General features: G+C 47.9%; 2 protein-coding genes across 3 annotated transcripts in view; one reads left to right on the plus strand and one right to left on the minus strand.

Annotated features, from left to right (window-relative positions):
* LOC135510305 (ras-related protein Rab-38-like) lies at nucleotides 1-23,445 on the minus strand. 2 transcript variants are annotated; one of them, XM_064931132.1, is made up of 4 exons: nucleotides 23,406-23,445; nucleotides 6,746-6,876; nucleotides 6,120-6,269; nucleotides 1-229 (listed from the first exon to the last, which is right to left on the minus strand). In XM_064931132.1, exons 2-4 carry the CDS (start codon nucleotides 6,854-6,856, stop codon nucleotides 14-16), a joined length of 477 nt encoding a protein of 158 aa, XP_064787204.1. In that variant the 5' UTR covers nucleotides 6,857-6,876; nucleotides 23,406-23,445; the 3' UTR covers nucleotides 1-13. The 2 variants fall into 2 exon arrangements, with proteins under 2 accessions (XP_064787204.1, XP_064787203.1); XM_064931131.1 differs by lacking the exon at nucleotides 23,406-23,445 and adding an exon at nucleotides 11,946-12,734.
* LOC135510306 (ras-related protein Rab-39B-like) overlaps nucleotides 20,595-25,447 on the plus strand; it is an 8,575-nt gene continuing 3,722 nt past the window's right edge. The window contains exons 1-4 of the mRNA XM_064931133.1: nucleotides 20,595-21,033; nucleotides 22,642-22,875; nucleotides 24,574-24,754; nucleotides 24,900-25,025. Of these exons, the coding sequence (XP_064787205.1) occupies nucleotides 22,661-22,875; nucleotides 24,574-24,754; nucleotides 24,900-25,025 (522 nt within the window). The 5' untranslated portion in view covers nucleotides 20,595-21,033; nucleotides 22,642-22,660. The remainder of the gene's footprint in view (nucleotides 21,034-22,641; nucleotides 22,876-24,573; nucleotides 24,755-24,899; nucleotides 25,026-25,447) is intronic.

Genomic DNA, 25,447 nt, shown 5'->3' on the forward strand with positions numbered 1-25,447 from the left:
TCCACCGTCCCCCTCAGATATCCCCCATCTCTCTCCGTCCCGGCAGAGTAATCTTTTTATTACACCCATCACACCCTGGCCCCCCTGTCCTCTCTTTCATATTGTAGTCAAAGCGTGGTAGGAGCAGGACACTGGGGTCTCTAGTATCTACACCTGATGACCTCTCCTCCTCTACCGCCATGATGCTCTCTACCAAACACATGATGGCCGCATCGATGTTGGTGTTGTCCTGCGAGGGGGAGTGGGATGGGGGGAGAGAGAGAATTCAATTTTCGCATTCTGTGGTATTTTCACTATCTATCTATCCATCACAGCAGTGAAGAACAAACACCTTTGTAAATAAAGTACACACACAGAGAGAAAGTGAGAAAGACAGACAGACAGACAGACGGAGAGACAGACGGAGAGAGAGACAGACAGACGGAGAGAGAGACACACAGACGGTGTCAGGATTTGGCCAGGGTTGTTCCGGGTTTTTGTCAGTAGATGTCCCCATTGTGCTTTTTGTCCCTGTGTTTTTCCCTTGATCCCCATTATTGTTTGCACCTGTGTCTCGTTTCCCCTGATTGTATTTAAACCCTTTGTTTCCCTCAGTTCTGTGCTCTGTGTTTGTATGTTAGCACCCTGCCCTAGTGTTCTGTGTGCTCTTGTCGATTCCGGGTGAAGTTCTTGTGGTATTCTGTTTTTTTGTTTTTGTTTATTTTTTGGTGAGTTTCTTTTGAGGTCTTTTTGTGTTTTTCCTACCACCTTTTGGATTTGCCATTTTTTGTATTTTAGGATTTTTTCTTTATTAAATACACCGTCTTAAGTACTGCTGTGTCTGCCTCATCTTCTGGGTTCTGCTGTCTATTCGTGGCTCAGTTGGTTAAGTGACTGTTTCTCACTCCGGAGACCCAGGTTCAAAACCGGGTCCTGACAGAAACACAGAGCCAAAAATGAACCCAGAGGCAGCCAGTTCCCAGGACCTTTTTGCCACGCTGTCCCACCACCAGGAGACTGTCCAACGCCACGAAGCCGCCCTGGTTCAGCAAGAGGCCTTAATGGCTAGACATTCTCATCTTCTGTCGGAGATGCTGACTTCCATAAAGCAGATATCTGATCGACTTACCCCGGCAATGGTTCCCGTCCCAGTACCTCAGGTTCACGTACCCATGGCAGTTAACCCCCTGGCTGAACCTCGTCTTCCACCTCCCCAACGGTTCTCAGGTGATCCAAGTGCTTGTAAAGGCTTTCTCACTCAATGTTCTCTCTCCTTTGAGCTGCAACCTTCGTCGTTTCCCACCGACCGGTCTAAGATCGCATATATCATTACCCTGCTGTCGGAAAAAGCCCTGGCCTGGGCTACTGCTGTGTGGGATGCCCATAGTTCCTGCTGTGCCAGCTACTCTGCCTTTGCTGAGGAATTCAAACGAGTGTTTCAAGGCCCAAGCAGTGGTTCTGACTCAGCCAAACAGCTCCTGACTCTCCATCAAGGTTGGCGCAGCGTGACGGACTATGCCATCCAGTTCCGCACGGTGGCAGCAGCGAGTGGCTGGAACAACGAGGCGCTCACGGTGTGCTTTCTGAAAGGCCTTTCCGACACTATCCAAGATGAACTGGCCACTCGGGAACCACCGGACAATCTCGAGTCCCTGATCAAGTTGGCCTCACGCAGTGACCAGCGTCTGAGAGAGAGAGAACTCAACCGTAGACCTCTAGCCCCTATCAGTCCCAGCTCCGAGTCCCCACCTTTATCATCGCTGGCTCCACCGGAACCCATGCAGATTGGACGCATCTCCCAGGCTGAGAGAGACCGCCGGATGAGGGAGCGACGCTGTCTATATTGCGGCAAACCGGGCCATTTCCGTTCCACGTGTCCCGGGCTCCAGGGAAACGCTCTGTCCCGTACAGACCGGGGGAACTGTAACGGGAAACATAACCTCCTCCCATCCGTCCAACTCCCGTCTGCTCATTCCAGTCACCCTCTCCTGGGACAACCACAAGCTTCACCTTCAAGCCTTGGTAGACTCTGGAGCCGCAGGTAACTTCATGGATGGTGTCTGGGCGAAGGAGAATGGCGTTCCCTCTGAACCTCTAAGTGACCCCATGAGGGTTACTACATTGGATGGAAGCCCTTTGGGATCTGGACTTGTCACTCATGTCACTACCTCCTTGAGACTTTCAGTTTCACAACACCAGGAATTGATGAACTTTCATTTGATCTCCTGTTCCGAGTTCCCTCTCGTCCTTGGATACCCCTGGCTTCACAGCCATAACCCTCACATCGACTGGTCTGTGGGCACTATCAAGCAGTGGGGTCCTACGTGCCAAGCTACTTGTATTTTCCAGAATTCCCGAGTTCTACTCCCGAGTCTTTAGAATCCATCGACCTGACCCGAGTTCCCGAGTGTTACCATGACCTCAAACTGGTGTTTAGCAAACAGAGGGCCACCATGCTACCACCCCATAGATCTTACGATTGCCCCATCGACCTGTTTCCGGGCACTTGCCCCCCAGGGGTCGGATCTTTTCCCTATCTCCACCCGAACGAGCTGCTATGGATACCTACATCAAGGACTCTCTGGAAGCAGGCCTCATGCGTCCATCAACCTCCCCGGCGGGAGCAGGGTTTTTCTTTGTGGCCAAGAAAGATGGTGGATTACGTCCTTGCATCGACTACCGGGGACTCAATGACATAACCGTCCGTAACCGTTACCCGCTACCCCTTATGGCCACAGCCTTCGAGCTGCTCCAGGAAGCAGTTGTTTTCACTAAGCTTGACCTGCGGAACGCATACCATCTTGTGCGGATCAGACCTGGTGACGAGTGGAAGACCGCTTTCAACACGCCTACTGGTCACTATGAATACTTGGTGATGCCCTTCGGCCTGACCAACGCCCCAGCGGTGTTCCAAGCGCTCATAAACGATGTGCTTAGGGATATGCTTAACATATTTGTGTTCGTTTACTTGGATGACATCCTCATCTTTTCGAGCTCCCTTCAAGAACACACTAAGCATGTCAGACAAGTACTCAAACGCCTCCTGGACAGCCATCTGTACGTTAAGCCGGAAAAATGTGAATTCCATTCATCCCGAGTACAATTCCTGGGATTTGTAGTGGAACCCGGTCGAGTCCAAATGGACCCTAGGAAGGTAGGGGCGGTAGCGGATTGGCCCACCCCCAAATCCGTTAAGGATGTTCAGCGTTTCCTGGGCTTCACAAACTTTTACCGCAAGTTCATCAAGAACTTCAGTTTGGTGGCAGCTCCTCTCTCAGCTTTAACCAAAGGTGGCAATGCAAGGTTTGTGTGGGGAAGAGAAGCTGAGACGGCCTTCCAAGGACTCAAGCAGCGCGTCCTCTCTGCTCCCATCCTGATACTACCGACTACGGATGAACCATTTGTGGTGGAGGTAGACGCATCAGAGGTTGGTGTTGGAGCTGTCCTGTCTCAGAGGGGTGAAGACAAGAAGCTTCATCCGTGCGCTTTCTTCTCACACCGGCTTACCCCGACTGAGAGGAACTACGATGTGGGGGATCGTGAACTCCTAGCGGTTAAGATGGCATTGAAGGAATGGAGACACTGGCTCGAGGGGGCTTCTCACCCGTTTCAAGTGCTTACGGACCACAAAAATCTGGAGTATATCCAGCAGGCGAAGCGATTGAACTCTAGACAAGCTAGATGGTCTCTTTTCTTCAATCGATTCCAGTTTATCCTCACCTATCGGCCCGGGTCGAAGAATCTCAAACCGGATGCCCTGTCCCGAGTCTACGCTCCTGCCATTCGAGATGACACGGACATGCCTGTCCTTCCTGCTGCTAAGATTGTGGCTCCGATCTCGTGGCAAGTTGAGGATACCGTGAGACGTGCTCAAGCTAGCGAACCGGACCCTAAAGGAGGCCCTGCCAATCGGTTGTTTGTTCCCAAGGCAGTGAGGACTCAGGTCCTTCTGTGGGGGCACTCCTCTCGCCTCACCTGTCATCCGGGCGTAGGTCGCACCTTGGAGTTCATCCAGCGTAAGTTCTGGTGGCCTACCATAAGAGAAGACGTTGCCACTTTCGTCAATGCCTGCCCCGTGTGCTGCCAGGGCAAATCTTCTCACCTCCGCCCTCAAGGACTCCTTCACCCTTTACCTGTTCCCCACAGACCCTGGTCCCATATCTCATTGGACTTTATTACTGGACTTCCTCCATCCCATGGCAATACTACTATCCTAGTCATAATCGACAGGTTTTCAAAGGCGGCCAGGTTCGTCCCTCTGACTAAGTTACCTTCTGCCAAGGAAACGGCTGAGTTGGTAATTAATCATGTGTTCCGAGTCTTCGGCATTCCTCAAGATGTGGTTTCTGACAGAGGTCCCCAGTTCGCCTCAAGGTTTTGGAAGGCCTTCTGCCAACTCATGGGGGCTTCTGCCAGTCTATCTTCAGGGTACCATCCGGAGTCCAACGGCCAAACAGAGAGGATGAATCAAGAGCTGGAAACCACCCTCCGATGTATGACTCGTGACAACCCGTCCACATGGTCATCCTTTATTGTTTGGGCCGAATACGCGCACAACACCTTGCGCTCCTCCTCCACTGGTATGTCCCCGCACGAGTGTCAGTTTGGCTATGCTCCTCCATTGTTCCCGGACCAGGAGGCAGAAGTCAGAGTGCCTTCAGCCTTGAGGTTCGTCAGACGCTGTCGGCTTATGTGGAGGAAGACCCGTCTTAATCTGATGCGTTCCTCACAGAGGTATCAACAACAAGCCAACAGACGTCGCCGTCCCGGGCCTACCCTGCGCCCCGGCCAGAGAGTCTGGCTTTCCACAAGAGACTTACCTCTACGGGTGGAGTCTCGCAAGCTGTCCCAAAATACATCGGTCCCTTCAAGGTTGCCAGGAGAGTTAACCCAGTTTCTTATCGCCTACACCCAGATCCCTTAAGATTAATCCCACATTTCATGTGTCATTGTTAAAACCTGTTGTTTTTTCCCCTTGTCCCGGCAGACAGACCTCCCCCTCCGCCTCGTGTCATTGGAGGCCAGCCGGCTTATACCGTCCACCGGATACTGGATTCCCGCCGGGTGCAGCGGTCCTGGCAGTATCTGGTGGACTGGGAAGGCTACGGTCCTGAGGAGCGCTCCTGGGTTCCTGCCAAAGACATCCTGGACCCTGACCTCATTCGTCAGTTCAGGGCCCTCCACCCTGAGAGAGCTGGTAGGAACGTCAGGAGCCGTTCCTAGGGGGGGGATTCTGTCAGGATTTGGCCAGGGTTGTTCCGGGTTTTTGTCAGTAGATGTCCCCATTGTGCTTTTTGTCTTAAGTACTGCTGTGTCTGCCTCATCTTCTGGGTTCTGCTGTCTATTCGTGGCTCAGTTGGTTAAGTGACTGTTTCTCACTCCGGAGACCCAGGTTCAAAACCGGGTCCTGACAGACGGAGAGAGAGACACACAGGGGGAGAGAGAGAGACAGGGGGAGAGAGAGCAACACGGGGAGAGAGAGAGACAGGGAGAGAGAGAGACAGGGGGAGAGAGAGAGACACAGGGGGAGAGAGAGAGACACAGGGGGAGAGAGAGAGACACAGGGGGAGAGAGAGAGACACAGGGGGAGAGAGAGAGACAGGGGGAGAGAGAGACACAGGGGGAGAGAGAGAGAGACACAGGGGGAGAGAGAGACAGGGGAGAGAGAGAGACAGGGGGAGAGAGAGAGACAGGGGGAGAGAGAGACAGGGGGAGACACAGAGAGAGAGAGACACAGGGGGAGAGAGAGAGACACAGGGGGAGAGAGAGAGACACAGGGGGAGAGAGAGAGACAGGGGGAGAGAGAGACACAGGGGGAGAGAGAGAGAGACACAGGGGGAGAGAGAGACAGGGGAGAGAGAGAGACAGGGGGAGAGAGAGAGACAGGGGGAGAGAGAGACAGGGGGAGAGAGAGACAGGGGGAGACAGAGAGGTAAAAAGACAGTTTATAATCACAGTCCCTCACTCAGCCAGCAGTTAGCAGGTATTGACATTCTATGAATGAGCTCAGACACTGTCTGCTAACATCTCCTAACATAAAGCATAAATCCCCTGATATACACTCCATACAGCAACAATAGAGACCTATCCCTCCCTATGCCGTGACCCCATGTCGTGACTTTTTACCTCTGACCTCTCACCTTGGCTGAGGTCTCGTACCACCCCACGAAGCCGTGGTCTCTGGTGAAGTTCTCCAGTTTGGGCAGTTTGGAGCAGAGACCAGTGCTCATTTGGTCACACTTATTACCCAATAGGACGGCCGGAATTGGCCTCCCGTTACCCAGAGCAACCTGGGAGGAGAGAGAGATGAAGGAGTGGTGAGACAGAGTTGTGGAGAGAGAAAGAGAGAGACACAGAGAGAGAGAGACACAGAGAGAGAGAGACAGAGACAGAGAGAGAGACAGAGAGACAGAGACAGAGAGACAGAGAGAGAGAGACAGAGAGAGAGAGAGAGAGACAGAGAGAGACAGAGAGAGACAGAGACAGGAATGAAGGAGGGAAGGAGGGAAGGGTGAAATAGAAGAGTGAAGGGGGAATGTAAACAAAGCTCTATTAAATGTAAACAGAACTTGAGCCTCATCAGAATCTACCTGGTTATAAGCATATTATAAGCATATTATGTCCCTTGTCAGTAACCTTGGAGTCGAGATCTCTCTTCCACTTGAGGACAGCCTGGAAAGTGCAGGCCCGTGTCATGTCAAACACCACCAGGTAAAATGCATTATTACTGGTTCTAAGCATGTTCTAAGCGTGACTTGTCAGTAACCTTGGAGTCGAGATCTCTCTTCCACTTGAGGACAGCCTGGAAGGTAGAGGCTCGGGTCATGTCAAACACCACCAACGCACCCACAGCCTCACGGTAGTACACTCGCGTCATGTTGCCATAGCGCTCCTGGCCTGGGGACACAACAACAATGATTTACCAACAACTACAACAATAACAATCTTTTTCAATAAAATTACGTAAGCAGCTAAGTGTGTGTGTATATATATATATATATATATATATACATATATATATATATATATATATATATATATATATATATATATATATATATATATATATATATATATATATATATATATATATATATATATAATACACACACACACACACACACACACACACACACACAAGTTTTGTAATGTGTAAATGTAATTTCTCCTGGAAGTTAACCTCTCTCACATGATACTAATATACTGGGAAAAACCATCTGATAGACAGACGCTATTTTAGGGCACAAACAGGTCTGAAAACACAGTAAGAAACCTACTTACTTTCACCTCTGACCATCTAGACAGACAGAGAGAACAGGCTCTCTCTGAACAACACATTCCGTTCAGGATGTGTAATGAAAAACACCACATATACACAAAAGTATGTGGTCACCCCTTCAAATGAATGGATTCAGCTATTTTAGCCACACCCGTTGCTGAATCTCTATCGACAAACTTTGGCAGTAGAATGGCCTTACTGAAGAGCTCAGTGACTTTCAACGTGGCACCGTCAGAGGATGCCACCTTTCCAACAAGTCAGTTTGTCAGATTTCTGCCCTGCTAGAGCTGCCCGGGTCATCTGTAATTACTGTTATTGTGAAGTGGAAACGTCTAGGAGCAACAACTCGGCCGCGAAGTGGTAGGCCACACCAGCTCACCGAACGGGACTGCCAACTACTGAAGCCTGTAGCGCATAAAAATCATCTGTCCTCAGTTGCAACACTCACTACCGAGTCCCAAACTGCCTCTGGAAGCAACAACAGCACAAAAACTGTTTGTCGGGAACTTAATGAAATTAGTTTCCGTGGCCAAGCAGTCGCACACAAGCCTAAGATCACCATGTGCAATGCCAAGCATTGGCTGGAATGGTGTAAAGCTCGCCGCCATTGGACTCTGGAGCAGTGGAAACGCGTTCTTTGGAGTGATGACTCACGCTTCACCACATGGCAGTCCGACAGACTAATCTACGTTTGGCGGATGCCAGGAGAACGCTACCTGCCCCAATGCATAGTGCCAACTGTAAAGTGTGAATGAGGAGGAATAATGGTCTGGGGCTGTTTTTCATGGTTCGGGCTAAACACCTTCGTTCCAATGAAGGGAAATCTTAACGCTACAGCATACAATGACATTCTAGATGATTCTGTGCTTCCAACTTTGTGGAAACAGTTTGGGGAAGGTTCTTTCCTGTTTCAGCAAGACAATACCCCTGTGCACAAAGCAAGTTCCATACTGAAATGGTTGTCTAGATCTGTGTGGAAGAACTTGACTGGCCTGCACAGATCCCTGACCTCAACCCCATCGAACACCTTTGGAATGAATTGGACCGCCGACTGCGAGCCAGGCCTAATCACCCAACATCAGTGCCCAACCTCACTCATGCTCTTGTAGCTGAATGGAAGAAGCATGTGGCAAGTCCCTGCAGCAATGTTCCAACATCTAGGTGAAGGCCTTCCCAGAAGAGTGGAGGCTGTTATAGCAGCAATGTTCCAACATCTAGGTGAAGGCCTTCCCAGAAGAGTGGAGGCTGTTATAGCAGCAATGTTCCAACATCTAGGTGAAGGCCTTCCCAGAAGAGTGGAGGCTGTTATAGCAGCAATGTTCCAACATCTAGGTGAAGGCCTTCCCAGAAGAGTGGAGGCTGTTATAGCAGCAATGTTCCAACATCTATCTAGGTGAAGGCCTTCCCAGAAGAGTGGAGGCTGTTATAGCAGCAATGTTCCAACATCTAGGTGAAGCCCTTCCCAGAAGAGTGGAGGCTTTATAGCAGCAATGTTCCAACATCTATGTGAAGCCAGAAGAGTGGAGGCTGTTATAGCAGCAATGTTCCAACATCTAGGTGAAGGCCTTCCCAGAAGAGTGGAGGCTGTTATAGCAGCAATGTTCCAACATCTAGGTGAAGGCCTTCCCAGAAGAGTGGAGACTGTTATAGCAGCAATGTTCCAACATCTAGGTGAAGGCCTTCCCAGAAGAGTGGAGGCTGTTATATCAGCAATGTTCCAACATCTAGGTGAAGGCCTTCCCAGAAGAGTGGAGGCTGTTATATCAGCAATGTTCCAAAATCTAGGTGAAGGCCTTCCCAGAAGAGTGGAGGCTGTTATAGCAGCAATGTTCCAACATCTAGGTGAAGGCCTTCCCAGAAGAGTGGAGGCTGTTTTAGCAGCAATGTTCCAACATCTAGGTGAAGGCCTTCCCAGAAGAGTGGAGACTGTTATATCAGCAATGTTCCAACATCTAGTGGAAACCCTTCCCAGAAGAGTGGAGGCTGTTATAGCAGCAATGTTCCAACATCTAGGTGAAGGCCTTCCCAGAAGAGTGGAGGCTATTATAGCAGCAATGTTCCAACATCTAGTGGAAACCCTTCCCAGAAGAGTGGAGGCTGTTATAGCAGCAATGTTCCAACATCTAGGTGAAGGCCTTCCCAGAAGAGTGGAGGCTATTATAGCAGCAATGTTCCAACATCTAGTGGAAACCCTTCCCAGAAGAGTGGAGGCTGTTATAGCAGCAATGTTCCAACATCTAGGTGAAAACCTTCCCAGAAGAGTGGAGGCTGTTATAGCAGCAATGTTCCAACATCTAGATGAAAACCTTCCCAGAAGAGTGGAGGCTGTTATAGCAGCAATGTTCCAACATCTAGGTGAAAACCTTCCCAGAAGAGTGGAGGCTGTTATAACAGCAATGTTCCAACATCTAGTAGAAAGCCTTCCCAGAAGAGTGGAGGCTGTTATAACAGCAATGTTCCAACATCTAGTAGAAAGCCTTCCCAGAAGAGTGGAGGCTGTTATAGCAGCGAAGGGGGGGGGGACCAACTCCATATTAATGCCCATAATGCCCACGTGTCCACATCCTTTTGGTTGTATAGTGTAGCGGTTGCTGCTAACACGCATTGCTTGAATAACATCAGATTAGCAACCTGGCAGAAAAGCCTTTTCCTACAATGTCTCTCTCTGTTTACCACACCATCTCTGTCCATCCACTGCATGCATGCATTGTGCCATTCCACAACGTCTATCTCTGTTTACCACACCATCTCTGTCTATCCACTGCATGCATGCATTGTGCCATTCCACAACGTCTATCTCCATTCACTAAGTCCACATATGCTTCTACAGGAGAGATGAGTTCCCACTGAGCTTTAAACACATAGCCCAAAGGACAAACTGTTTAGGACTCCTATTGGCAATGAGGCTCAGGGCAGGAGTGCTGATGTAGGATCCGTTTCTGCTGATGTAGGATCCATTTTCTATCCTTATATAGCAGCGTTTCCCAAACTTGGCCCTCTGGACCCCAAGGGGTGCACGTTGTTGTTGTTTTTGTATCATTTTTTGGGATACTTTCACCCCTTTTCCGTGATCTCCAAATTGGTAGTTACAGTCTTGTCCCATAGCTGCACCTCCCGTATGGACTCTGGAAAGGTGAAGGTCGAGAGCCATGCGCTCTCTGAAACACGACCATGTCAAGTCGCACTGCTTCTTGACACACTGCTCGCTTAACCTGGTAGCCAGCCATACCAATGTGTTGGAAGGAACACCGTCCACCTGTCAACCATATCAGCGTGCACTGCACCCTTCCCGCCACAGGAGTCGCTAGAGGGCAATGGAACAAGGAAGTCCTGGCCGGCCAAACCCTCCCCTAGCTTGGACAACGCTGGGCCAATTGTGCGCCACCTCAAGGGTCTCCCAGTCACGGCCGGCTGTGACACAGCCTGGGATTGAACCCGGATCTGTAGTGACGCCTCAAGCCTTGCGATGCAATACCTGACCGCTGTGCCACTCAGGTGTTTGGTGATTGGTTTTTTCCCCAGCACTACACAGCTGATTAGTTGATTATTTCAATCATCAAGCTTTGTTCATTTGAATCAGCTGTGTAGTGTTTGGGCAACAAAATAAAAGGTGCACCTCTTGAGGTCCCGCCGACCAGCTTTGGGAAACGCTGGTCTATAAATTATAATAAATAGCATGATATGGACGTGGCAAGAGACCTGGGGGCTGTATGTATAAAGTGTCTCAGAGTAAGAGCGCTGATCTAGGATCAGATTCCCTCTCCATATACTCTTCATCCATTTTTTTATCAAAAAGAAAATCTTGACCCAAGATCAGCGTTATTAAAAAAATACCAGATCAGCACACCTACTCTCAACGGATGACTGGTCATCATACACACTGACAGCTGGTAGACATGGTGTGATGTCATTATCTTTGGTGGAGATGATTAGGAGGGAAAAGTCTAGATGATACAGCACCATAAACAGTCTGCTCTGTTAACAGATGGGCTAAAACACACACACACACACACACACACACACACACACACACACACACACACACACACACACACACACACACACACACACACACACACACACACACACAGCAATGCTTTACTATACCTGAGAAGACTTTTTGTGGACCAACAATTGATTCCCATTCAAAATCCTATTTTCCCTAATGCCTAAACCCTAACCTCAAATTTAACCCTAATTTTAAGCCTAATTCTAAAACCCTAAACCTAAAATAACATTTTTACAAGTGAGGACTGGCAACATATCCTCACTTCTCTGAATGTTAATTGGTTGACTATTCTAGTGAGGACTTCTGGTACACACACACACACACAGTCAATTACAAAGACTCACGAATATATAGGTGCTTGTGCGCGCGATTTTGTCCGGCGTGCGTTCATGCCAGCGTTTTGGGCATCATTTGCTACTGATTAAGAGCTGAAACCTATCGTTAAGAGTCCTATGTGTCATATAAAAATAGAAACGTTACAAAACTATAGGGTATTTTAGTTACACCTAATTAGCTTACCAACCGAGTGGCCGATACCATTTAACGTGGAGCATGGCCTAAGTGCGTGACATATTGTAGACTTGTGTGTCTTATAAAATAATACACAGTTATACAAGCCAAAAGGTAGGCAACGTAGGGTAGGTAATTACAATAAGTTAATTCATTTAGGCTACTAACCGGCTATGTCCCACAACTGCAGACGCACCACCGTCTTGTGATCCCAATTGAGGACTTTGAGAGCGAAGTCTACTCCTATGGTGGCCCGGTAATGTTGAGAGAATATCTGATGAACATAACGCTTGATTATGGACGTCTTGCCGACGCCCAAGTCACCGATGACCAGGACCTTGAGCAAGCGTTGTTGCTGCATGGTTGGGCTATGGGTTGGTAGAAAACAATCAAGTCTAGTTACACCACATTATTGTCCACATAGAAATGTTTTATGAAAAATGACACGCAGAAAAAAAATATTCCAATAGCCAGTGTCTCTTATTCAGTTGTTTTTATTCCATATGGGTCCACTTTTCGCAGCTCTCTTTTCCCGTTACTGAAGTTGTCTGTGTGACAAATAAGACAATATACAAGTCAATTGATAGAGAAAAAACATTTACATCCCGTCTCCACTTATTCAAAATATGCACTCAAAAATAGTCCAGAAGTAATTTTTTTTTTCTCCGTTTTTCTATTTCTATACAAGTCCAATGAATCCACGCAATGAATCCACGCACGACTGTGCGTATTGGTGGCTCTTCACCCGTTACCTAACCTTCATTCATCTGGCGCTAAAAATGAGAACTTCTAAAAAGTGCTGTCAGCGCAAAGTCATTAACTAACTGTCAAATGAGGTCAAACAGCCTGCGGTCTGTGTGCGTGCTCAACTTATCTAAAAGTCGTTGCTGTTTATCTGCGCGTGAAGCTTCTTCTGCCCGTCAGCTGTTTGACGAACACACCCCTCTAACCGATCAAATAAAGGCCAACTACACCACATAGTTATTCACATACAAAAAAAATGTAATGGAAAATTACATAAAGAAACAAATTATCCAAGCAGTGGTTAAAAAAGTACCCAATTGTCATACTTGAGTGAAAGTAAAAGACACCTTAATAGAACATTACTCAAGTGCAAGTGAAAGTCACCCAGTACAATACTACTTGAGTAAAAGTCTAAAAGTATTATTTGGTTTAAAATATATTTAAGTATCAAAAGTAAATGGTATTGGTAAAATAAACACGTTTTATCAAACGTAAAAGTATAAATAATTTCAGATTCCTGATATAAAGCAAACTAGATGACATAATGTTATCGTACTTTAAAAAATATATACGGATAGCCAGGGGCTCCAACACGGACTTCATTTACAAACGAAGCATGTGTTTGGTGAGTCTGCCAGATCAGAGGCAGTAGGGATGACCAGGGAAGTTCTCTTGATAAGTGTGTGAATTAGGCTATTTTCCTGTCTTGCTCAGCATTCAAAATGTAACGAGTAAATTAGGGTGTCAGGATAAAATATATATATAAAAAAGTAAAGTACAGATACCCCCCAAAAACGAATTAAGTAGTACTTTCACGTATTTTTAGATAAATACTTTACATCACTGAGTCCTCGTCAGTGTCTATATTTTTTCTCGTTCCATATGGGTCCACTTTTCAGCAGCTCCATTTTCCCCATTACCTGAAGTTGTCTGAATGCCAAATAAGTGTAAATGTAAATAAGGTAATCCTCCACATATTCTAGCATAAACTAGTACATTAATTGATAGAGAGAGAGAAAGAAAGAAACATTCATATCAAGTCTCACTTATTACAAATATGCATTCTCGAAAATATTCCAGTTGATTTATTTTCTCACTTTTTCTATTTCCATACACCGTCCAATGAATTCACGCACAAACGTCCGTGTTGGTGACTGGCCGTGCTGGTGACTGTCCGTGCTGGTGACCGTCCGTGCTGGTGACCGTCCGTGTTGGTGACTGTCCGTGTTGGTGACCGTCCGTGTTGGTGACTGTCCGTGACCGTCCGTGCTGGTGACCGTCCGTGCTGGTGACCGTCCGTGTTGGTGACTGTCCATGACCGTCCGTGCTGGTGACCGTCCGTGTTGGTGACTGTCCGTGACCGTCCGTGCTGGTGACCGTCCGTGCTGGTGACCGTCCGTGTTGGTGACTGTCCATGACCGTCCGTGCTGGTGACCGTCCGTGTTGGTGACTGGCCGTGTTGGTGACCATCCGTGTTGGTGACCGTCCGTGTTGGTGACTGGCCGTGTTGGTGACTGTCCGTGTTGGTGACCGTCCGTGTTGGTGACTGTCCGTGCTGGTGACCGTCCGTGCTGGTGACTGGCCGTGTTGGTGACTGTCCGTGTTGGTGACCGTCCGTGTTGGTGACTGGCCGTGTTGGTGACTGTCCGTGTTGGTGACCGTCCGTGTTGGTGACTGTCCGTGCTGGTGACTGGCCGTGTTGGTGACTGTCCGTGTTGGTGACCGTCCGTGACTGGCCGTGTTGGTGACGTGTTGGTGACTGTCCGTGACCGTCCGTGTTGGTGACGTGTTGGTGACCGTCCGTGTTGGTGACCGTCCGTGTTGGTGACTGTCCGTGTTGATGACCGTCCGTGCTGGTGACCGTCCGTGTTGGTGACGTCCGTGTTGGTGACCGTCCGTGTTGGTGACCGGCCGTGTTGGTGACCGGCCGTGTTGGTGACCGGCCGTGTTGGTGACCGGCCGTGTTGGTGACTGTCCGTGTCGGTGACCGGCCGTGTCGGTGACCGGCCGTGTTGGTGACCGGCCGTGTTGGTAACCGTCCGTGTCTGGCCGTGCTGGTGACCGTCCGTGCTGGTGACCGTGTTGGTGACCTGCCGTGTTGGTGACCGGCCGTGTTGGTGACCGGCCGTGTTGGTGACCGGCCGTGTTGGTGACCGGCCGTGTTGGTGACCGTCCGTGTTGGTGACCGGCCGTGTTGGTGACCGTGTTGGTGACCGTCCGTGTTGGTGACTGGCCGTGTTGGTGACCGTCCGTGTCTGGCCGTGCTGGTGACCGGCCGTGTTGGTGACCGTCCGTGTTGGTGACTGGCCGTGTTGGTGACCGTCCGTGTTGGTGACCGTCCGTGTTGGTGACTGGCCGTGTTGGTGACTGTCCGTGTTGGTGACCGGCCGTGCTGGTGACTGGCCGTGTTGGTGACTGTCCGTGTTGGTGACTGTCCGTGTTGGTGACCGTCCGTGACTGGCCGTGTTGGTGACGTGTTGGTGACTGTCCGTGACCGTCCGTGTTGGTGACGTGTTGGTGACCGTCCGTGTTGGTTTACCGTCCGTGACCGTCCATGTTGGTGACTGTCCGTGTTGGTGACTGTCCGTGCTGGTGACCGTCCGTGTTGGTGACCGTCCGTGTTGGTGACTGGCCGTGTCGGTGACCGTCCGTGTTGGTGACAGTCCATGTTGGTGACCGTCCGTGTTGGTGACTGGCCGTGTCGGTGACCGGCCGTGTTGGTGACCGTGTTGGTGACTGTCCGTGTTGGTGACCGGCCGTGTTGGTGACCGTGTTGGTGACCGTCCGTGTTGGTGACTGGCCGTGTTGGTGACCGTCCGTGTCTGGCCGTGCTGGTGACCGGCCGTGTTGGTGACCGTCCGTGTTGGTGACTGTCCGTGCTGGTGACTGGCCGTGTTGGTGACCGGCCGTGCTGGTGACCGGCCGTGTTGGTGACCGGCCGTGCTGGTGACCGGCCGTGTTGGTGACCGTCCGTGCTGGTGACCGGCCGTGCTGGTGACCGGCCGTGCTGGTGACCGGCCGTGCTGGTGACTGTGCTGGTGACCTGTTACCCAACTTCCATTCCATCTAGTGCAAAAAAGTTATAAAAAGTGATGTCATCAGCTGTCAAGTTAGGTCAAGCAGCCTGTGTGTGCGCGCGATCATCTCACGTATAAGCGGTTGCCATTTTTCTGAGCGTGAACTGTCTCCTGCCCAGCTGTCAGCTGTTTGACGACCACACCCCTTTAACCGAAAGTTGTCTACGCCCACACAAGCCTGGTCGTTCTACGGCTGCTACCATAGGTTAACACAAGCCTGGTCGTTCTACGCCTGCTACCATAGGTTAACACAAGCCTGGTCGTTCTACGGCTGCTACCATAGGTTAACACAAGCCTGGTCGTTCTACGCCTGCTACCATAGGTTAACACAAGCCTGGTCGTTCTACGCCTGCTACCATAGGTTAACACAAGCCTGGTCGTTCTACGGCTGCTACCATAGGTTAACACAAGCCTGGTCGTTCTACGCCTGCTACCATAGGTTAACACAAGCCTGGTCGTTCTACGGCTGCTACCATAGGTTAACACAAGCCTGGTCGTTCTACGGCTGCTACCATAGGTTAACACAAGCCTGGTCGTTCTACGCCTGCTACCATAGGTTAACACAAGCCTGGTCGTTCTACGGCTGCTACCATAGGTTAACACAAGTCTGGTCGTTCTACGCCTGCTACCATAGGTTAACACAAGCCTGGTCGTTCTACGGCTGCTACCATAGGTTAACACAAGCCTGGTCGTTCTACGGCTGCTACCATAGGTTAACACAAGCCTGGTCGTTCTACGCCTGCTACCATAGGTTAACACAAGCCTGGTCGTTCTACGGCTGCTACCATAGGTTAACACAAGCCTGGTCGTTCTGTCGCGATACGAAACCTTCAGCCCCGCCCCTTGGCCGGCAGCGGGGTGCTAGAGGTGGTTAGCGTCCCGTTCCCTGGATTGGACAGGGCACTATAGGTACTTCAGGTTATCTCGGTATAACCAGGACCGCTCGCGTAGCCCTGCCTCTCTATATCGAAGAGTTGTCCGCGTAGAGAGGTCTTTTGCCTTGTCACTCTCAACGGGCTATCTCTAGCTGGGATGTGTGAACCCCACGTTTATCCTCTAGACTCCTTTTACACCCCTAATGGATCCTTGAGTTGTTATTAAGCACTAGTCCTACCAGTCTCTATATGATTTCCCTGTGGTTGAGTGTTTCCCCTCTGTGATGTATCTAGTTTAACGTGTGAAGACCTTTAGTCAACTTAGTCTCACTACTCTGCCCGTCGGCTATGTATCGCTTGGATAATAAAACTTGGATAGATCGATAAGACAATTAATGAATCACTACTGGACACACCTTCCTCTTTGTCTTTTAATGCTAACTCACTTTGTCATAGAGCATTGATCCCCGTTTCCAGTGTCCCGGTAGAGGGGAGTGTCAGAGTTGTTATCTCCCGTGCCGTTAACTGTCTTGGGAGGGCGTTTTACTCGAGACAAAATATGGCTACCGTTTATTTTTGGAAACACTGTTTGTCTTTTACAATCAAACACGCTTCAAAATACACCATTTGTTACTTGGTTACACACAGCGTTAATCAAAAACATGCAAATGCCTTAATGCTCTATAATGCCTGGTACAATGATAACACTTATCTCTAATAAAATATAATATTTCCACTTAATTACCTTTAAAAGATGACAGGGAGACCCACGGTATCAGGAGCAGAGATTCAGTCGGTCAGAGTCCTTTTAAGAATTTAGGGAGGTAGCGACTCCCCTCTACTGGCTGAGAGGTTGAATTGGAGTCGGTGCTTTACTAAATTGAGAGATTCCAGTTTGGACTGGATGAGAGATCCCGCTGGTGATTCCCTGCCCCACTGGAATATCGAATAGTCCGTGCCATGCAACTAGGGCGAGGTACTGAGCTCAGTTGAGAGGTTAAGTTTTTTTAGACTTTCTCTGGATGTAATTTGCATCAGTATACAAGCACCAAGGCCACAGGCGACAGAACAGCTGTTCAATAGTTAAACGGTATATCGGAGAGACACTTCTCAGATCCAACAAGTCAGGTGCCAATTACCCGAAGTCAAATGGTTGTCTAAATGAATTCAGAATTCAAGAAGGCAGCGCCGAAGTATCGGCAGTTTCTCTATATATACCTTTTTTTATCTCTCACTCGAGGTCACGCGAGTGTCCTCCCCTCTACACACTTTGGAGGACACACAGCTGCATTAGCACATATTAACAACAGTTGATATGGGCATCCGTTTATGATAGTGCCCTTACTCTATCAGCTATGAGTCTAACAGCTGTTCCCATTCAGAGGTGTCACTTGAGGCAGAGGGTGGTTCTTCCTGACACCAGTCAGGTTCAGTAATTGGTTGGCTTGAGTCGTCTTCTGGTGACGCTGTCCAATCCGGTATTTCAGTAGGCGTGGTCATCTCTGTCTCTACCAATGGTGGGTAAGGCAGGGGAAGAGGGCCAGGAGGTAGATCCATTTGGCGTTTTACTACAGTTCTACGGCTGCTACCATAGGTTAACACAAGCCTGGTCGTTCTACGGCTGCTACCATAGGTTAACACAAGTCTGGTCGTTCTACGGCTGCTACCATAGGTTAACACAAGCCTGGTCGTTCTACGGCTGCTACCATAGGTTAACACAAGCCTGGTCGTTCTACGGCTGCTACCATAGGTTAACACAAGCCTGGTCGTTCTACGGCTGCTACCATAGGTTAACACAAGCCTGGTCGTTCTACGGCTGCTACCATAGGTTAACACAAGCCTGGTCGTTCTACGGCTGCTACCATAGGTTAACACAAGCCTGGTCGTTCTACGCATTCTACCATAGGTTAACACAAGCCTGGTCGTTCTACGGCTGCTACCATAGGTTAACACAAGTCTGGTCGTTCTACGCCTGCTACCATAGGTTAACACAAGCCTGGTCGTTCTACGGCTGCTACCATAGGTTAACACAAGCCTGGTCGTTCTACGGATGCTACCATAGGTTAACACAAGCCTGGTCGTTCTATAATGCCTGGTACAATGATAACACTTATCTCTAATAAAATATAATATTTCCACTTAATTACCTTTAAAAGATGACAGGGAGACCCACGGTATCAGGAGCAGAGATTCAGTCGGTCAGAGTCCTTTTAAGAATTTAGGGAGGTAGCGACTCCCCTCTACTGGCTGAGAGGTTGAATTGGAGTCGGTGCTTTACTAAATTGAGAGATTCCAGTTTGGACTGGATGAGAGATCCCGCTGGTGATTCCCTAACCCACTGGAATATCGAAGAGTCCGTGCCATGCAACTAGGGCGAGGTACTGAGCTCAGTCGAGAGGTTAAGTTTTTTTAGACTTTCTCTGGATGTAATTTGCATCAGTATACAAGCACCAAGGCCACAGGCGACAGAACAGCTGTTCAATAGTTAAACGGTATATCGGAGAGACACTTCTCAGATCCAACAAGTCAGGTGCCAATTACCCGAAGTCAAATGGTTGTCTAAATGAATTCAGAATTCAAGAAGGCAGCGCCGAAGTATCGGCAGTTTCTCTATATATACCTTTTTTATCTCTCACTCGAGGTCACGCGAGTGTCCTCCCCTCTACACACTTTGGAGGACACACAGCTGCATTAGCACATATTAACAACAGTTGATATGGGCATCCGTTTATGATAGTGCCCTTACTCTATCAGCTATGAGTCTAACAGCTGTTCCCATTCAGAGGTGTCACTTGAGGCAGTGGGTGGTTCTTCCTGACACCAGTCTTGTTCAGTAGTTGGTTGGCTTGAGTCGTCTTCTGGTGACGCTGTCCAATCCGGTATTTCAGTAGGCGTGGTCATCTCTGTCTCTACCAATGGTGGGTAAGGCAGGGGAAGAGGGCCAGGAAGTAGATCCATTTGGCGTTTTACTACAGTTCTACGGCTGCTACCATAGGTTAACACAAGCCTGGTCGTTCTACGCCTGCTACCATAGGTTAACACAAGCCTGGTCGTTCTACGGCTGCTACCATAGGTTAACACAAGCCTGGTCGTTCTACGGCTGCTACCATAGGTTAACACAAGCCTGGTCGTTCTACGGCTGCTACCATAGGTTAACACAAGCCTGGTCGTTCTACGGCTGCTACCATAGGTTAACACAAGCCTGGTCGTTCTACGCCTGCTACCATAGGTTAACACAAGCCTGGTCGTTCTACGGCTGCTACCATAGGTTAACACAAGTCTGGTCGTTCTATGGCTGCTACCATAGGTTAACACAAGCCTGGTCGTTCTACGGCTGCTACCATAGGTTAACACAAGTCTGGTCGTTCTACGGCTGCTACCATAGGTTAACAAGCCAAACGTTCACTGTACTGTCTGACCATTGCTTTGACGCAACATAGCGCAGCAGGGGGAAACAAAAAAATATACATATACCAGTGTATATCCCGAATGGAGCAGCGGTCTGAGGTGTCACTACAGACTCTGGTTCGATTCCAGGCTGTCCCATAACGCGGCACACAATTGGCCCAGCGTCGTCTGGGTTAGGCGATATGTGTAAATAAGATGTTGTTCTTCACGGACTTGCCTAGTTAAATAAAGGTTCAATAAAATAAAGAAAAAATTGTCCCAGCGCACTGTCAAGCATCGGTTGGTGACCGACATGTCCCCCTTAACGCATAAAAAGTCAATTTTACACGCAGAATTATAAACCGTTTTATCAAATTGAACAAGCTCCAATACATGTTTTATATCAGCGGGTCTGTTTGGTAGGCAGTATGTAGGGAATAAACCGTTCCGTTATTAAGGAATAGCGCGCTTTCACCCACCAAAAAGGGTTGCCATACAACAGGTAAAATGATTGATATGCTATAAAAACAAAACCACAACATTTAAATACGATTTTTATAATGGTGTTATAACAAGAGTTGATATATAGGCCTAGTCTAATAGAGTTTTCTTTTATGCTATTTGTGTCGCTGTGGGTTTTTGTAGAGATGAGAAAAGTGGTTGTCCGCCTCTATATTGATGTTTACGGTAGTAGTGGTGCTGATGCGGGCGGGGAAGTGGAATGAGTCAGGTTGTGCGATGCTGCTGCTAGCGCTGCCATTTCATCAACAGCAACATTCATTTCATAACATTTTGCGGCCTTCAAAAACAGGAAACGAAAAAAAGAGAGCAGTGAAAAGAAAACGAACCCGTCGAATGTATCACATTCGAAACGAGTGTGGTTGTAGACAATAGTGTAGACTTCCGTTTACAAATAATAACCTTTTGTGGAGTAAAGCGTGCTGTGGATTTTTCTCTTAGACCAAGGCCGTTCGAGCCCGTTGTTATCGTTATAAACCGTAAAAGACATTACACATTAGACCCGTCGTTGGATCTCTCCAGGGGAATTGTAAACAGTGGTTTATGTGTCGCTGTAATACTTTTTTTCGGCGTTTGTTCTACGAAAGAGGAGACGAGCTTCTCGAAACGATGGAACCTGCAGCATTCGGGTTCTGAACGCCGCAACTAAACAACGTAAGATGAAACCATTCCACGTTCTCCTAGGCTATAGGCCTTTCTAGCAATTGTGACCTAGATCCCATTAAAATACATTTTAAATTTCAGGATAACGATGAGAGAAATAAGAAAAGGTTTTGAATAAAGTGGATGAAGAAGGTCTTGGAAGCCTGTTATGAGAGTGACAGAGGTGGTTAAGTTCAGCATCAAATCATCGTGTAGATTCTATTCTAGCCAGCTGTTCTCCATTCGATTCCCCATTAGCCTACTGACAGATCAGGTTGAATTATCCCTATAATTATAATAACAACAATTGTCCTGCCATAAGGAAAAATGGAGGGGGCCATTCATTGACCTTGGTAGGTCTGGAAAAAAACATTTGATTTGAATCCAAAAGCACCTTATGTTAAATATAATTATGACATTTTAGTCACTTAGCAGACTCCCTTATCCAGAGAGAATTACAGTAGTGAGTGGAAACATTTATATACTGGTCCCCAGTGGGAATCGAACCCACAACCCTGGCATTGCAAGCGCCATGCGCTACTAAATGAGCCACATCCACGGTATGCTCTACAATAGACATCGTTTTGTCCCCTATAGGTAACTGTAATAGGTTACAGTCAACTGTCCGTGTCAATGCTCCAGAGATCCTAGTTAAAGCCGATATCCGGGCTGAGTCAACAGCTATGGGGGTGGGTATTATGGTTATTCTCTAGGGGATCTGTGTGTCCACGGTAGGCAGAGTGTTTGCATATTAAGCGGACTGTGTAATCCCCCGGCCAGGCAGAGTGAGGTAGTGGCGGTGAGCTTTAGTTGGCACTAGAGGCAGTGTGATGCTGGATAACCAGGCCTGTGCATAGAATGGAATACCATAATACATTATTGCATTGTAGTGTTTTTAATAAGCATAGTTCTATAGAACATGGAATAGAATAGATTATAGAATCAAATATGTAAGCTATGTTACTTACTTGCCACTGGCTACAACTAGAATGAAATAACTTTATTTTTCTTAGAGGGAAATTCAACAGGGCTTTGTATATTCAGCAATAAAACAAATCCCTGATAACCTAAAATAAATCCTTGATAACCTAAAACAGACTATCAAATAGGTGCCATAGCCAAGTCAAGTGTCTTGAAAGTAGGCCAACATAGGCTAGAAAATCAGACCTCCTATAGTCACATGCTTGTAATTAAACATGTGGCTATAATAGGCATTATAAACTGGGTTGTTTGAGCCCTGAATTCTGATTGGCTGAAGGTCATGGAATATCAGACCGTATACCAAATGCCAAAACATGTATTTTTACTTCTCTAATTATGTTGGTAACCAGTTTATAATAGCAATAAGGAACCTCGGGGGTTTGTGGCCAATATACCACGGCTAAGGGCTGTATCCAGGCACTCCACATTGCGTCGGCAGAGGAAACAGTCCTTAGCTGTGGTATATTGGCCATATACCACACCTCTTTGGGTACAGCCTTTTAACTCATCACCAGGGCCGTCTCTAGCCTTCTGGGGTCCCCAAGTGAACACTGTTGTTACGGGTTACCTGTCTGACTCTGGTTTTGTGCGTCCATTCGCCCGTGTCTCTCTCCACGGGCCTGATTTCCCCAACAACAGAAGCGCGACAGTAGTCACCATGGAGGCGATATGGCTGTACCAGTTCCGACTCATCGTCATTGGAGACTCGACGGTGGGGAAGTCGTGTTTGATCCGACGGTTCACAGAGGGACGCTTCGCCCAGGTGAGCGACCCCACTGTCGGCGTAGATTTCTTCTCTCGCCTGGTGGAGATCGAGCCGGGGAAACGGATCAAGCTACAGATCTGGGATACTGCGGGACAGGAGCGTTTCAGGTATGGTGTGTGTGTGTGTGTGTGTGGGGGGGGGGGGGGTCTAAGGATGGTGATGTTACGCCCCTGAAAACAGGGGAGAAATAATCACGAGAGTGATACGGTGTTGTTTTCTCTATTCAACTTTTAGTTCGATGAGAAAAAGACCGGCGATTTCCCAGGAATATGGGTGGAGACCAGAGCAATCGATCTCCGGCTCATAGATTAAGAGCATTTAGTAGAGCACAGATTAACACTTTAAGGCAACACAAAATAAAGTAATCAGTATAACGTTTACACATTACTCCCACAATCCGTACCCTTTGTACGCTTGACGGATTTGAACTTTAACACAATTTAATGTTATCAATCTCCATCAACTAATACTGAATGCATCTTTTTAAACTTAGATGTTTTAAGATCCTCACATACTATGAACTTACTAATACTTTTTAATGTATAACAGGCTATGAATGTTTCCTTTAACCTGTCACACTGACAGGTATTTATCGTGGGATATTAACCTCTTCCGGTAGTGATCTATCATAGCCTACCTTTCGATGACAACTCTGCTGTGTCAATGCTGCTTCCTGTCCAACAAGACGGAGGTCCACACTGAAGTCAGGTTGTGTCATTCCACTACTGATTAGGGTTATTGACGAGTCAAACGAGCCTTATTATGCAAAGTACAAAGGGTACGCGGTTATTGGCCTATTGAAACATTTATAGGAACATCGGTAACTCATTGGATCGGCGTGCCTGAATAGGCCTGATAGACACTTCTAAAGCATACAAAACAAGTATATGAGGACCCTTTTTTTAATAAATAAAAGATACATTTTACATTTAAATAAGTATCAGCCTTTGAACACACACACACACACACACACACACGCTTCGTCAGTGTTCCATCTCTCCACCATTTCCTGCTCTATATCTGTGTCTTCTGATTCATTTCTACTGTTTCTTATGAATATTTTACCAGCCTCCTATCTTCATTCTCTCTTTCTTGAAGTCCTCTTCTTCCACCTCCCCTTCCCTCTATCCACCGACACCTTGCCTGCCTGTTATATCCCTCCTCCCACTTCCTGTCCTCCCTCCCGCCTCTCACATTTTCTCTTTCTCTTCTGCCAAACTTTCCCTCTCCCTCACTATCCACTCTCCCTCACTACCCACTCTCTCACTAACTATCCAATATCCCCCTCACTACCCACTCTCCCCCTCACTACCCACTCTCCCCCTCACTACCCACTCTCTCCCTCACTACCCACTCTCTCCCTCACTACCCACTCTCTCCCTCACTACCCACTCTCTCCCTCACTACCCACTCTCTCCCTCACTACCCACTCTCCCCCTCACTACCCACACTAACACCTCTCTCTCTCCCTTTGTTAGTGGGTGTGACCTGGCTAATGCTTTCTGTTAAAAGGCTTATTGAACATTATACTGGACAAAGCTGTGTAGAGGCAGAAGTCTAATGTTGGGGGTTATGATGATTAAACTCACAACACGCTCACACTCTTCTTTTAGTTCAGAACGACACTATTTGTCTTGGTGATGAGTGTGATGCAACAGTAACACTCTTGATAACATCTCAGATGTTTCCTCAATGATGTGGATGTTTCTATCCTCCACTGTGATCTGCCATGTCATCCCGGTTCAGCTTAGTAGCCAATAGTCCATCTATATATCATGTTCTCTCTCATCTCAACCCTCTCTCAGGTCCATCACAAGAGCCTACTATCGTAACTCTGTGGGCGGGCTCCTGCTGTTTGACATCACAAACCGTCGCTCCTTCCAGAACGTTCATGATTGGTTAGAGGAGGCCCGGAGTCACGTCCAACCACACAGCATCGTGTTCCTATTGGTCGGACACAAGTGTGACCTGGAGCCTCAGCGTCAGGTAGCCTATCAGAATGTGTGTGTGTTTGATTGAGCATTGGAAGAAAGAATCCTCACCCTAACAAAAGGACACTATAAATGACACCTGAAACACTTTTCTATGAAATCAGACAATAGAATAGAATCTTTATCTTTAAAATCGCCAGGTGACCCGTCAGGAAGCTGAGAAACTCGCCGGCGCCTTCGGGATGCGTTACGTAGAAACCTCGGCCCGCGACGCCATCAACGTGGAGCACGCCTTCACGGAGCTGACCAGGGACATCTTCCACCTGGTGAGGAGATAACCTTCTTCAACCGGAGTCAACAATCTAAATGGAGTGACATTTTCAATGCTAACCGTTGGCTATTAAAGCAATGGGCTGGTCCCGTACACTGGTACCACATGGTACAAACCTACGCTTGTGAAAACATGAATCTCGAAGAAACTAAATTGTAATTAATATACAATTATTAGGTTATTGCCATTTTAACAAGTAATTTCAAAATAAATACCTGATAAATACTAGGGCTGGGAATTGCCAGGGACCTCACGATACAATAGTATTACAATACTCACAATAGTATTACAATACTTAGGTGCCGATATGTTTTGTGATTCTCCCGATTCTATATGTATTGCTATTCGATACTGTGATTTTATTGCGATGATGATGTTCCAAACATATGGCTCACTATATGTCTGCTACAGAGAGAG

Source organism: Oncorhynchus masou, chromosome 23 (assembly GCF_036934945.1).
Source record: "Oncorhynchus masou masou isolate Uvic2021 chromosome 23, UVic_Omas_1.1, whole genome shotgun sequence".
Classification (NCBI taxonomy): Eukaryota; Metazoa; Chordata; class Actinopteri; order Salmoniformes; family Salmonidae; genus Oncorhynchus; species Oncorhynchus masou.

Bases quoted from the DNA above. Each gene is read 5' to 3' on its own strand.
- LOC135510305 (XM_064931131.1), bottom strand. From the start codon at position 12,138: ATGCAGCAACAACGCTTGCTCAAGGTCCTGGTCATCGGTGACTTGGGC. The intron at 6,877-11,945 runs GTTAGTAGCCTA...TTGTGTCCCCAG, and splicing joins GCAGTTGTGGGACATAGCCG to GCCAGGAGCGCTATGGCAAC. The intron at 230-6,119 runs GTGAGAGGTCAG...TCCCCCTCGCAG, and splicing joins GGTACGAGACCTCAGCCAAG to GACAACACCAACATCGATGC.